A 14,420-nucleotide genomic window follows, 5' to 3' on the forward strand; every position below is an offset into this window, starting at 1 on the left:
GGGCTTCGTCCCCATAATGTTCATGACGTACTCTATTTTGGGTAGAGAAATAAAAAAAACTATTTCGTATTCCTGTGCCTGTCTCCTATCATTATACAGCGTGACATAGTGAGCATTTCTCCTTCGCCAAGATAATCCATCCATGTACTACTCTCGTCACAGAACAGCGCAAACTGGCTCTAACCAGAATAGAAAGAGGAGTGGGAGGCCCCGGTGCACAACTGAGCAAGAGGACAAGTACATTAGAGTGTCTAGTTTGAGAAACAGACACCTCACAAGTCCTCAACTGGTAGCTTCATTAAAATAGTATCCGCAAACACCAGTCTCAACGTCATCAGTGAAGAGGCGACTCCGGGATAGTGGCCTTCTAGGCAGAGTTCCTCTGTCCAGTGTCTGTGTTCTTTTGCACATCTTAATCTTTTCTTTTTAATGGCCAGTCTGAGATATAGCTTTTTCTTTGCAACTCTGCCTAGAAGGCCAGCATCCCGGAGTTGCACCTTCACTGTTGACGTTGAGACTAGTGTTTTGCGGGTACTATTTAATAAAGCTGCCAGTTGAGGACTTGTGAGGCGTCTGGTCACAGATGAGAGAAGGAATTAACAAGCAAAGTGATCATGCTGTTTGTATGTGGCTGCTATGAAAGTGAACTGTGTTTGTGTGATCAGGGGTGTATTCATTCTGCCGATTCTGTTGAAAAAACGTTTCTTAAATGGAAGCAAATGGAACAAAACGGGGATAAACATACCTGAATTTGTCCAATAGAAACTCTCATTTGCAACTGTTGGACTAATGATTACACCCTAAATCAACTAGATGCAGGCAAGAGTTTGCAGGGCGGTATTGAAAGTGTCACTGTCTGTCACCTTGATTACTCAAAATCTTCTCTCAACCTGTGCACCTATCTTATAAACTTTCATTCATAGGCTAGGTTGTAGCAACCTCATGATGGATAAACCTATCGATGTTACATTGAGCTGGGTGAATGGAATATGAATGACAGTCATCCAATATGCTGTAATAAAGGCAATGCTCATAAGAAAAATGTCAGCCTCCCTCATCTTAATCGGCACCGACCGCCACTGCAAGGTAAGCACATTATGATGACAATAAAATGTTACTGTTGGTCTGATAACTTCCTAATGTTGACTTCGTGTGACAAAGAAGACATGTTCCAACACCAATAAATGATTTTTATTAAATTATATTACATATGTCATATAGTCAGGTCAGTCAATATATCCATTGCATTTACGTTGAATACATGGACAAATAGGCTTAGATTCCAAACATATCATTAAATAATTTGCACCTTTGGAACTAAAATCAGTGCATTGTTTGATAACTGACCCTATCAAAGCATGTTCTGATGTAGTACCAGCTTGATCGAATTCATGATAAAATACACTAATGCTAAACACAAGTTAAAGACACATTTTTGTGAATAGCACCAAAAGTAAATATGTATTGCATAGTGACATATACAGTATCATACATGATTGAGTGGTAGTGGTTGGATTTCTTGTCTCTCATCACTGATCACAGAACTAGGACAACAACAAATACTAGTAACATTATTAATTTGAACACTTTCCCTACATACATTACAAACTTATTGACTTATAAGCAAGTAAATGTTCTGCTTAATGTAAGTAATGTTAGAGTATAAGTTAATGTACACACAACAGAGATGACTATGATGTGCTAAATAGGTTTTGAAATGCATGTGTTGATTGACCATAAATATTACCCGACTGAAGTGCACCCTTTGTCCTCTGTGTACCATGATTAATGTAACAAATACAATGCTACTGAGCAAAGAACAAAATTCCCTTCTTGTTATAAGCTAGTTAGTCTCATAAGTAAGGCACAGCCTTCATAAGCAGGCTTATTATAACATACAAGAGCAACATTTATTGATACTGGCAAAGGATTTACCAAATCTACTTCAGATTATTCTCTCACATTATAAGGCACAGCCTCATAGGCATTGAGGGAAGGGCAGTGAGACTTTTGCACTCTGTGCAAGGCTGGTCTTCACTTCTATAACAGTGGTATTTGATATTGAAAGGAGCAGCGACAACCCTGGAGTGGCCATATGCTAACAGAGCATGATTTTCTGTTCACTATTACACAGCACAAGTCTGTGTAGTGAAGCACATTTTTATGTGAAATGATAAAGCAACATTAGTAGCCTACCTTATTACCCAGAACCATGAACTTAAGCCATATCAGAGCATCTCTCAAGACAAAAAGAAATGTCCTGACTCAGTCTTGCTGGTACAGCCATGTCAGTTGACACGGAGTACTTGACAGGAATTGCTTCTCATTTCAAGAGACAAAGGCAAGACACAGATCCATTCAAGTCCAATGTGGGTTGGGGTTAAAGGTCACTGTGCCGAATGGGGGGGCTCCAGTTTGTTGGACAGGGCGGTCAACACCTGGTCAAACTTGGTGTATCGCTCTGCCTGGTTCTCCTCCGCCCCGCGACTCCCCCACAGCAACCTCATCTGGAATTCTGTGAGGAAGAGTTCTAGAACCTCAGCTTGCTCCTGGAAACCTGTATGTCCACAACACAACAACACAAAACAACATAAAGAGATCATCATTGAAGCCTCACTAATACATATCCAACATGTTCATATATGTGGTAAATTGTGTTGGTGTCGTGGGGGGGGGGAAACTTTTACAAAATACTTAATATCACAACATGGTTGTGGTCTGTATCTCAACATGGTTTTAGTCTGTATTTCAACATGTTTTTAGTCTGTATCTCAACATGCTTGTGGTCTGTATCTCAACATGTTTGTGGTCTGAATCTCAACATGGTTGTGGTCTGAATCTCAACATGGTTGTGGTCTGAATCTCAACATGGTTGTGGTCTGAATCTCAACATGGTTGTGGTCTGTATCTCAACATGGTTGTGGTCTGTATCTCAACATGGTTGTGGTCTGTATCTCAACATGGTTGTGGTCTGTATCTCAACATGGTTGTGGTCTGTATCTCAACATGGTTGTGGTCTGTATCTCAACATGGTTGTGGTCTGTATCTCAACATGGTTGTGGTCTGTATCTCAACATGGTTGTGGTCTGTATCTCAACATGGTTGTGGTCTGTATCTCAACATGGTTTTAGTCTGTATCTCAATATAGTTTTGGTGAACATAGTACAAAGACTTCCTCCCACCCTGTAGCTTTTTCTCTGCGTTGGCGCAGTAGTTGCCTCCCAGCTGTGCCATGGTACGTGCCGCCGCCAGATGACTCATCACCACATCCATCCCCGCTTCCACCGTCTCCCAGGGCTCCGCCCCGTCCGCCACCGCCACACTCTTCTCCAGGAGGGATAAGAGGGGCACCACGTGCGGGAAAGATGTGTTTGAAAATGCACAGCTCTCTTAGAAAGAGAGGAGAGGAAGAGGTATATTAGGCATTGCATTGGACACACTGTATACTCTCACTAAGGTCAATGTTTGCATTCACTGCTTTTAGGGGGTGAGACAACAGGTGTGTCAGAAATGGCACCCTATTCCCTAGGCTCTAGTTAAAAGAAGGAGACTAATTAGCGAATGAACTCTAAATGTCTTAGGGGATAAATTAGGATGAAGTACCTTTCCCATCGTTCATGCGCTTCATGAAAGGCTTCAATGTTTTCTCATAGAGGATAGCGCCCTCTGTGTGTCGCTGGCGTAACACCATCCACGTCTGTTCCAGACGGCAGATCTAAGAGGTAAAGAAGATAAATGCTCATTAATGCACTGATCAGTACAACTCATGCTTTACCTCCCCTAAATGTAACCTGCTCCACATACTAGTTACAGTAGTTCTGCATGAGTAACTCTCCAGTTCCAATGCCCATCCGTATGTGCTGTACCTGTGGAAGCTCTAAGGTTCTCATAATGGCGGCGAAGCCAAACATGTTGCCCAGGTTGCTCTTGAGCTCAGCAGCCGTTTGGATGGTTTTGTGCAGCAGGGAAGCTCTCTCCTCAGTGCTGCCAGTACAGCCCAGCACCTCCACAGCTAGCATGATGGACATGGTCTGGAACCTGGATGATAGAGGGATAGTCGAGGCACAGAGAAAACAGAGACTTTACAAAGACATCAATTAAACGGGTGAATATAGAAATACAAGGAAGCTGAAACAGAAACACCCAAAAATCTGAAAAACCTAAAAGTGTGTAAAGCAATGTGAAAAGCAATGCCAGTCCTCACCTTTCCAGCAGGTCCAGACGGAGTTGGTGACCGTGTGGGAGGGTCAGTAGCTCCATCCCAGAACTTACACCCATCTTCCTCTGCAACTCCGGAGTCACGTTCAATATTCTGGCGACCTGAGAACCAGAGGCATGGTAAGAAAATGATAGGTTTGGGTTGTGCAATGAGGGAGTGTGTGTGTGTGTCAGTACCATGCAGTCAGCCTTGGTGATGTGTTTAGCCGCTGTCTTGGCATCCACCTGGGCTAGCAGCTCCTTGACCCTCCTCAGCACCCCCACCTCCAGGGGCCTGTTCTCCTTGGGCATCAGTGGGGACTGGTACCTACTTGGCCTGAAGGCAGAGGCTGTTTCCACTATAGGGACCTCATACACATTCTCCTCCTTCACAGGGTCTACAACACTCTGTCCCTCCTCCTCCTCCTCCTCCGCACACAGCCGCTTCACATAACTCTGAGCTGGTGGGGTGGCAGGACAGAGCTGACTGTAGCTGCTGTCTGTGTCTGGAGTCAGATATATGTGGGTTGGTGAGGCCTGGGCTCTGGTGGTCTGTTGTGTGTTGTTGTCAGGGGAGGGGGAGGGGCTGGAGACAGACGGGGAGGGAGCCACCTCTGGCAGTCTGATGACATGTGGACTCCTGGGCTGCTGGGCGACTTCAGATACAAGCAGAGGAAATTCACAATGATGAGTTACACAATATCCCACTTTGTCACACTTCATCCCTCCCTCCTCTCCCCTGTAACTATTCCCCAGGACGTTGCTGTAAATGAAAATGTGTTCTCAAATCGACTTATCTGGTAAAATAAGGGTTGGAAATCAAGTAAATATTATGTCAGTCCTTTCCTATGGAAGTTTATTTTTTGAAACCTAAGTCACTGGGAAGCATTTAAAGAGTTTTTATGTGGCACTCTCACAGTGCAGATATTTGATCATGTGCTTGTGATGTTTTGCTGTACAAAAACAACCGCATACTCACTGAATGGTGAAGAGAGAAAGTTCTCTCCAATAGGTGAAGAGGGCTGATGGATTTTCTCAATCTGATCCAAATTGAAGCTACAGCTCCTGACTGCCTCCCTGTGGTGAACAGTAGAAGGGCTGTACGCACACACACACACACACACACACACACACACACACACACACACACACACACACACACACACACACACACACACACACACACACACACACACACACACCTTTCGTCAAAATCAACAAACTATATTTGAAGCACAGCAAAAAAAGCACTGCTCGCAGCCAAACTGGTGTTGTAGTCAAAAGAGCAGAGGACAGTGCAGATGAGAACCAGTCTCACCTAAGCGGGCAGATCTTGTCCATCACATTCCCACTCTGGGTCTTGACCGGAGCCCCTTTCTGACAGGAGGGCGAGTTCAGATAGCCCTTGTGGTTGGCCAGAGCAAAGGCTGCCTCCAAGTAGTGTAGTGGTAGAGTACGATTAACGGGACTGTGGATCTGAGCTCCACTCTGCCGAGTCAAAACCATCCTGTTCCCCACATAGAAGTGAACCAAGGCAGGCACGGAGTCGAAGGCCTCTCCCTCCAGGGTGTACTGGACCCGGGTGTAGGTCTCACTGGTCTGAAGCAGGACCTTGCTTATTAGGAAGTGCAGGGTGTTGTGGTTCCAGCGGTTGGTCAGCACATAGTCTTCCAGGCTGGAGAGAGAGTCTCGGATGAGGAAGTCCCCATGGTGCAACACCAGAGTCTCTGACACCTGCCAGTGAAAGGACACATCAGTTAAGGAGAGCTAGAGATTACTACGAATGTCATGCGTGTGTACGTGCGTATAAGTATGTCCAGATGTTTGAGGGAGCAGGGGAGCCTCACCTCCCAGGGGATGTGTCCATGGTACCAGCCGTGGCTCAGCAGATTGCTGCTGCTTAGTTTCAGCTCTTCCTCCAGCTCCCTGCGCAGCTTCTCAGACGGGACATCCAACCAGAACCTCTCCTTGGAGAACTTAAAAGACATAGGAAGCAAAGGTAAGACGTAGAGAAGAGACGAAAATAAAATACATTTCAACTTCATAACCCTGTGAAACAACAGTAACAGCATCTGCGTAGATTCAGCACCAAGCAGTGGAAACAAGTCACTTTGTTGCCTTTCCCCTCAGTTAGTCTGTTTTTGAAATTCAGTAGATGGAGTGAAGCAGGGAAGGTTAGAGAAAAAAAAGTCAGGCATTCCCACACTGGCATGTCACCAGAGCACAGTCTTGGGCAGGTTGTTGCGGTAACGTTATTGTGTAGCTTAGCCATCAGTCAGCAAGCTGTCACCTATTTACACACAGTCTCCCAGACAAAGTAGATCAGGCACCCTGACCCACCACTTGTATAAATGTTTCTTGGAATTCATTTTAAATGGGCGGATCTACTGGTCCTAACGACTGTTCCCTTCCCAAGCCTTCAACTACAGTAGGTGAGATGTTGTTTTCTCGAACAACAACGTTTCCCTCTATTTAATGGTTTGTCCCATGGGCTGATTGACAGTGCTCCAAAAACACTTACAAAATGAAGAGGAGACCTACAGACCTCATGAATACTTTGGATTTAATTAATAACATACTGGTTTGTTGCATCAAGATAATTTAGCATTTCAAGGAGGGGAACTGTTCATTTTAAATACAAATTGAATGTTTAAGGGCCAGATTGGGAATTTAGCAAGGGCACCAGGCTTAATACCCAACTCCTACAATAATGCCATGGGATCTTCAGTGACCACAGACAGTCAAGACACATGTCTTGCAGATGGGATGTTAAACAACACCCTACACAGGACAATGTCCCCAATCACTGCCCTATGATATTTTTTTTAGACCAGAGGAAAGAGTGCCTCCTACTGGCCCTCCAACACCACTTCCAGCAGCATCTGGTCTCCCATCCAGGGACTGACTATGACCAACCCCACTTAGCTTCACAGGTAAATCAGCAGTGGGATGCAGGGTGGTATGCTGCTGGCAAGTGGTCTTGTTTTATGGAAAGTCACTTTTTTGGGGGGGACCTTAGATATATAATGTAATATATATTGATAAAATAAAGCATCAAATAAAGTTGAATTAAAATGTAGAATCAACTGTATGGTTGTAAAGTTTGAGAGGATCCAATGAGTGAATGTATCTGAATTCCTTCAGTCTTTCCATCTGCGCTAGGCATAACCAGTCATATCCAGATCAGGCTCAGTTGCCCACAGTTACACAGTCGCTTCTAAACTATTCCTCTGGAATGGGCAGGCTTCCCAACTCTTTTATGTCACCGAACCTAATTCAATTAGAGCTCGACCGCTGCGCACACTGGGATCCCCATCACAGTTCTCCTGGTTCCACACAAACACAGCAAGAGAGGGGATTCTAAAAACAACACACTCTATAGGAAGAAGTAAACAAGTCTCCTTTTTGTTGTTTTGCAACGCTAAACAGGCACCTCAGAGTTTTATGTTCGAGAGAATGTCTCAAAAGGACCAATTATTATGAATCAATCCATATTAGTAGTGAGGAGGAGGTAAAACATCTTACCTTCACATATTCGCCTTTGCTTTCAATGGGATCCAATTGGCTGGAAGAGAGAGGGGAAAACATCATGTTAGAATGGAAATGTTTGTTCTTCACTGTGATGGCACAACATTCAGGGCCTTGTCCTCTGTGTATGTACTTCTCTATGTGCCTCAGCTAGGGGAAATAGGCCTATTACATAACAGTCTAGTAGGAGTTCAAATCTGCAATACCTCCAAGATATGTACTAATATGACAACTCCAAGCAACAGCCGGTGACATTAAACAAAAACTATCATGGAAGACATGAGGCATGTCAGGAGCTTTTGAAAAGTGTTCCTTTGGACTATCTGTTGTTCCTCAGCCAAGAACGTTTCCACAAGAGTACTGTCAAGAGACGTGACCTCTTGTTCCCATGAACTCAATCACACACACACGCACGCACGCAAGCACTCACTCACTCACACACACGCACGCACGCACGCACGCACGCACTCACACAGCTGCTCCTCGTCCTACCCAACATACCATTCCCCCCCTTCCTTCCAGCTAAAGATACATTCACTAACAAACACACATATATGGCCCACAGGGGTCCCAAACTACAATAACACAGACTTAGATAATGATGACAAAAACCAGCAGCAGAACTAGCTTTCATTATCTGACAAGAAGAAGAATCTGCAGACTCATTTCCCATGTTTCTATGATGACTAATAAAGCCAAGCTCCTCTGACCGCCATTTCAGTTTGAGCTAAGGAGCCTCCCTATTCAGTGCTTGGCCTGATGAGTTTCCCTAGATGAGGATCCATATTTACAGCATAAACTAATGTCATCAAACAGCCATGAGGCAGCTGTGTATGGGGGCGACACTCACAAACACACAACCCCTTGAAGTGGGTTGTGGCACAAAACAATAATAAGGACCCATATACAGTATGACCTGCAAACACCGAACATTGTACACTGCCCATATACACAAGGAGGACACAGTAAGTAGTTTATGGCACGGTTTATAACGGAGCAGTGCCACTGTCAGCAAAACCGAGGAAAGAGAGAGGTTTCACTGACCACACTCATGACTGTGAAAGCTATATCCTTCGAGTGAGTCTGGAGTTTAGAGCTTTACACTAAAGACACTTGACCAGTGCCACCTCTGCCTATACGCAGACTACGCACTGAGCGCAAGGCCCCGTGGCCGCTAGGGGACCCCGCCACCACTGTTTTTTTTGGGGGGGGGGGGACTCAGTCAGGGTCTCAACTTACTGTTGGGAGTATGAATAGTAGAATACACAAGGTAGTAATTTTGAAATTTGGTAGTGCATCAGCAGTTTCCCTCTTGTTATGACAGTCTCTGACAGTCACTCAATTAGCCCATGTCAGCTAATGCTTTATACACTGTAGATTGCTAGGTAACATAGTCTGGCCAGATATCTGAACCTTGTAGTAATCATGGCTGAATTACCGACCGGGCTCAAAGGGCACGTGCCCAGGGTTCCTGGCCTACAGTGGGTCCCCATTGATTTTGTAAGTCACCCAGATATCGTATGAACATAGCATACGTCAAGGCAAAATGTGTGGAATTGCTGAAAATGTGCTTCAAAAATGCTAAAAGTTTCTCTACTCATGGCAAAATGGGTAGAATTGTTGGAAATTTAAATTAGATTTTTTTCCGCTTCCAGGTGGAGGAGGGGGGGCAACAGAAGAACATGATCAGGCAAAATTAATCACTACTGTCAAGCTGTCTATTGACCTCAGCATAGAGAGTAAAATGACCCTTGATCTGAACTTCCATACCTCACATTTTCCCTTTCATCTATACCAGCGGCATTTCGCTCAATATTGTTTCCTCTCTTCTATAGACAAATAGGTAGTAGAATCCCGGTCTGGACATAATGTCTAGGACAGGGTTCCCCAATAAGCGGGTGATCCCCACGGGTGATATTTGTTGTTGGACATTGCTGCAAAATCAGCAGGAAATTAGCTCAGTGTTCCCAAGTATTCCCACGCACAAATAGAGGCATATGCGATCGTATCCCAATGTAGTCAAGGTTTGAAATTATTATTATCAAATACTATATCTGTTTGGGATTCTTGTGGTCAATAAAGATTATTTAGAACTATGTTCCAGACCCGACCATCCGCTAAATGTAATTGGGGACCCCTGGTTTAGGGGAATGTCGGGGAACATAAGGTCAAGTTCAACTGGATGAGAGATCAATTACTTCCACTAACTGTTAGGACAATCAGAAGTCAGTCTCGACCATAGACTGTATGGTCGCCATTCACTGGACAAAGAGCAGTAATAATGTCATCCTTTCGCTGAAATGAAGGAAAACGTCCAAATTCCTTAAGCAATACACATTACATAACGCATATCCCAGGCTCCCCAAATGACAGACACTATAGGCGAGGCTATTGTAGGACATTAAACCCAGCTGAACATTTCATGCGAAGAGGGTTTATTAATGTTTCATAAGAAAGTAGATGTATTCATGTATATCAAGATATACTCTGTGGCTGTAAGTCACTTCCGGATATCATGCAGCTAATGAATATAATTAACTAGGATAGATTAGTTGTTTGTGCAGTGTGCAGGCTGCAACTGCAAGATGTTACAATGTAACACAACGACATTACCTGCAATATATGTGAATGTTACAATGTCCAAAACATAAAAACAGTTTTCAAACGAAAGTGCTCAGGGAGAACATGACTATGCAGTCCAGGCAATAAACAACCTATGAACTAGAACCTGAACTTATCCATCAAACGTACACCCACCATGAAGTGATGGTATTGTATTATCATAAGAAATATAGAAATCGGAAATCTCACCTTATTCCCATGGTAGTACATACTCGAGACGGAATCGAACGGTAGCCTATATCATGAGTTTCGCACATCTCTGGCAGTGTAACGATCTCAAGTCATAGCGCTGAGCTGAACTACAAGCGGAGCAAAGGGTGCTCTCGTCCACGCGCAAAACCGTGCAGGGGAGGAACCTTCAGCCCATGCATGTTATTGTCGGAGTCGAATTATCGTTTTGCTATTCTACAAGATCTTTCAAATTCAGGTTTATGGGCACATCCAATTTTAAAGACGATTAATTATGCGTCCCGCCTCGAGAAACAGGTACACTGTCAATCCAAGTGTTTAGGATCTGAACACATAACTAAACACTTTTCTGTAACACTTCGAGGGTGTAAAGCCATATTTGCATATTTCACAGAATGCCTTTCAACTGAATGTGATACCCACCATGACTGTGGTTGTTCCATTCAATTATTTATATTCCTGGAACCTTCACCAGATTACTGCCTAAGTGAATGTGTTTCAATTAAAAGTAAATCCTTAATGACCACATATACATTTCATATGGTCTAGTTATACTCCACATTGTGGTCAGAGAATCCTGGCTCATGGGCCACATCAAACATATCATTCCTATTGGAATTCAGCCAGAGGGAGGATTTCTAAGGATTTGAATATTTTATCATCCACAACCTGCACACAGAATGACTGCTATTGTGCAGGATTTAAAAATCAAGACTAGCTAAACCAGAAAATCTAAACTGGAACAACCATCTCAGTAACGGGTGGAATAAGTAAAACCCCTTACAGATTGGATTAGTTTAGAAGAATCTCAGTTATTTATCTTTGTATAGTATAAGATCAATTAATCAATCAATTAATGTGCATGAGGAAACATAGATATTAAAACAAACTATTCTAAAAATCAACCTGCAACAAAGCATGCTGGGAAATATGATAATAAGGCCCCTCATTTTCACTAAGAGAGTTAACTCAAATGAACTCAATACAGTTGCGTGACAACACTACGCGATGGAAAAGATTTCTTGAATCAAATGTCCTGTTCCGTTGTGCTGAATGTAGGTAAGGTGACAAACATTCCTAACACTGATCTGAATAAAAGGCATGGAATTTCTAATGACTAAATGCACTCTAAACAGAACGATGGGAAAGGAAACACTAGTGTTTAAAATCTGAACACTTAAGAGATATAGGTGTTTTCTTGGTTGGAAACTCACTGGAAAAAGCTGTGTTTAGTCTTGCATTCTAAACACCTGTGTTTAAGGTGAGAACACTTATTGAAAAACCGAAATGCCTGATGTTTAAGTTTTAAACACTAACTTTTAGCTTATAAGCATGTCACATGTTTCATGGTTTTACAGTGTAGGTTGGCTAATGCAACTTCTCTTCAGAGCACTTTTGCAGGATAACATATGGCACTAGAGTTCATTCCGGACATTAAAACCTATGTCTGTCAATTACAAATTCTTGAATTCAGAGATACAGATACAATTTTTGATATTTTGTTAGAAAAAAATATAGAAAGGTTACAGAATGTATCAATTCATCTCACACACATATCATCCCTTGTGTTGTGATAAATCAGTTTCTCACCAGTCAAATGTCCCCATCCGCTGTGAATCTCCCAGAGTCCTGCTTCCATCATCTTGTGTCTTCTCCTCTGTATCTCTGTGGACCACCTGTGCTATAGGGTCCATCACCTCATACAAGTCCTTGGTAAGCACTGTGGGTGACACTGGGTCAGAGTAGTACTGAGTGCTCGGGGAGGAAGGCATAGTGGCAGGGTCAGGCGCACAAGGATTGGTCCTGGCTGCATTGACCCCTGAGTGGTCCTCACATGTCAATGGTGGATCTTGATTTCCTGAGGGTTTATTAAGTGCTGAGGACTTGGGTACTTCATATGAGCCTTTACGGGATGGCAGTGTATCTGTGTCACAGCTGGGTGAGGGAGAGTGAGTGGGGGCCTGAACCACTGGCAGTGTTTTCCCTGTAAGGCCACCAGGCAATGGCTTCTCTAAAGCTGAAAGATGGGTACTAGACAGGACACTCAGAAGAGGAGAATCTCGTACATAGTCCCCAGCCTGACACTGGCTCTGCCCTCCACTGATCTGACCTTTGCTACTCCTTTTTTTCTTTGACCCCTTGCTGCTTTTCTGCCTCTCCTTTCGAGGCACGGTACCTACGTGTGTGTACATGTCACTGGAGCGAGCATAGCCCGGGCTGTGTAAGCAGGTATCCGTGTCATCAACTGAGTTGGCCCCCAAAGTTTTGTCACTGTGGCTCCCATCAGGCTTTGAGGTTATCTTGGGGTCTGTCTTGTCTGCTGAACTACGGATGGAGAGATTGGAGATACTTCCAAACCACTTGAGACCTGGGGAGAGAGCGCGAGATTTCCTTACTGTATCCACTGTTGCCATGGCTCATTTGATATTCTGATACATTGGTGTCCTATGGTACAGTATGTGCTTTGAATTGAGATTTCTCTCTTAATTTTTATCATGTGAAAAATATTATTTGTGTACTATCTGCTCAGTCATGCCTGGAATGTTTTCACATGCAAGCCGAACATGCTGAATCCCTCACCGGATTCATTTCTGAACTGAGAGCTGAACTCTGTGGTTGTTTAATTATGTTTCTTCCCTGCGGACCCATTAGAGCATGAAAACTTGATGCAGACATATTGAATGCCTCTAGCCTGCCTCCAGCTAAATATGATTCCTCAGGGGCTGTTAAAAGGAGTGGGAGAGGGAGAAATTGGGGGAGACAATAGAGGGATACTATCAGTTTCCTTACGCTAGTCATTTATTTACTTTTCAGAGACACACTAGGCCAAAGGAGGGTGTACTCTGGACCTGAACGGCTAGCTTTGTCACTGAGAGCGTTATCTAGGGAGACTTGAGGCAGTAGAACTATAAACATGTTATTCTGTAACAGATGTAGGCTACTATCTGATCAGGATTTTCATCTTCAGCACAATATTAGAGGGATTTTCTTTACTCAAATTATTTTCAAATTATGTTTTTGGTCCTGATGGTCAAGTTTAAATGACACAATGACCTTCTACTGTCGTTATACACTCCAAACTACACACACACACACACACACACACACACACACACACACACACACACACACACACACACACACACACACACACACACACACACACACACACACACACACACGACCTAAACCCTAATACCAACAGACATGACTTTGTTGTCTATAGCAGGCTGGCTTGTATTAGTAAGAGCTGTTTTTATATTGTATGCCATGGTCAGTCTCCATTTAGTGCTCAATTGAGATGCTATTTGAAACAAAACAATGAGCCATCTATGTTTTTGTTTACAATAGCATATAAACCTGAATAGTGTTTTTATAAGTGGAGCAACAGCAGACAATGAGTGAACTGACAGAGAAACAAGAGTCAATAGAAGTCATTCATTACAGATAGTCACATTAAGAGATGAGGAGCACCCTCCCTTTCCCTAACTCGCACTCATAAAATAGCCAGAGCTCTAGGATTGTTGCATTCTGTGATCCTTCTTATTATACACTGTAGTATTGATTACGAATGAGACATTTATTAAGAAAAACAAAACTTACTCAGTTTTCGTTTGCTCATGGTTTGGGGTAGGTTCAGATGTGTAAGGATACAGGTCCTATTATCATCCTTGTTCTTAGACGGTCTATATGAGGACAACTTTGATACACTCCTTGAACAGTTCCCACAGTGTGATGAACAGTATACCTTTTTTTGCCCAACAGAGAAATGTTCTTCCTGTCGTTGACAATCTATAGATTACAAAATATTGATAAAGCAAAACAACAAAATAGTCCCACCGAAAAAAGAAGTAAACCAAAACATCAGGAGGGCATCAGGAGGG

At 43.3% G+C, this 14,420-nt stretch overlaps 1 protein-coding gene across 2 annotated transcripts; it reads right to left on the bottom strand.

Moving 5' to 3' along the window:
- Nucleotides 1–1,169: 1,169 nt before the first annotated feature.
- LOC115199898 (SH2 domain-containing protein 3C) lies at nt 1,170–14,420 on the bottom strand. 2 transcript variants are annotated; one of them, XM_029762434.1, is made up of 12 exons: nt 14,140–14,420; nt 12,127–12,904; nt 7,723–7,762; nt 6,045–6,173; nt 5,516–5,931; nt 5,177–5,295; nt 4,396–4,853; nt 4,205–4,320; nt 3,867–4,038; nt 3,604–3,715; nt 3,183–3,389; nt 1,170–2,557 (listed from the first exon to the last, which is right to left on the bottom strand). In XM_029762434.1, exons 1-12 carry the CDS (start codon nt 14,156–14,158, stop codon nt 2,388–2,390), a joined length of 2,736 nt encoding a protein of 911 aa, XP_029618294.1. In that variant the 5' UTR covers nt 14,159–14,420; the 3' UTR covers nt 1,170–2,387. The 2 variants fall into 2 exon arrangements, with proteins under 2 accessions (XP_029618294.1, XP_029618295.1); XM_029762435.1 differs by lacking the exons at nt 12,127–12,904; nt 14,140–14,420 and adding an exon at nt 10,537–10,694.

This window comes from Salmo trutta, chromosome 9, assembly GCF_901001165.1.
Source record: "Salmo trutta chromosome 9, fSalTru1.1, whole genome shotgun sequence".
NCBI classification, from domain to species: domain Eukaryota; kingdom Metazoa; phylum Chordata; class Actinopteri; order Salmoniformes; family Salmonidae; genus Salmo; species Salmo trutta.

Excerpts from the sequence above, each read along its gene's own strand:
- LOC115199898 (XM_029762434.1), bottom strand. Across the intron at positions 7,763-12,126 it reads CGGATGGGGACATTTGACTG|CCAATTGGATCCCATTGAAA; the intron begins GTGAGAAACTGA and ends TCTCTCTTCCAG. Across the intron at positions 4,854-5,176 it reads CTTTCTCTCTTCACCATTCA|TCGCCCAGCAGCCCAGGAGT; the intron begins GTGAGTATGCGG and ends TTGTATCTGAAG.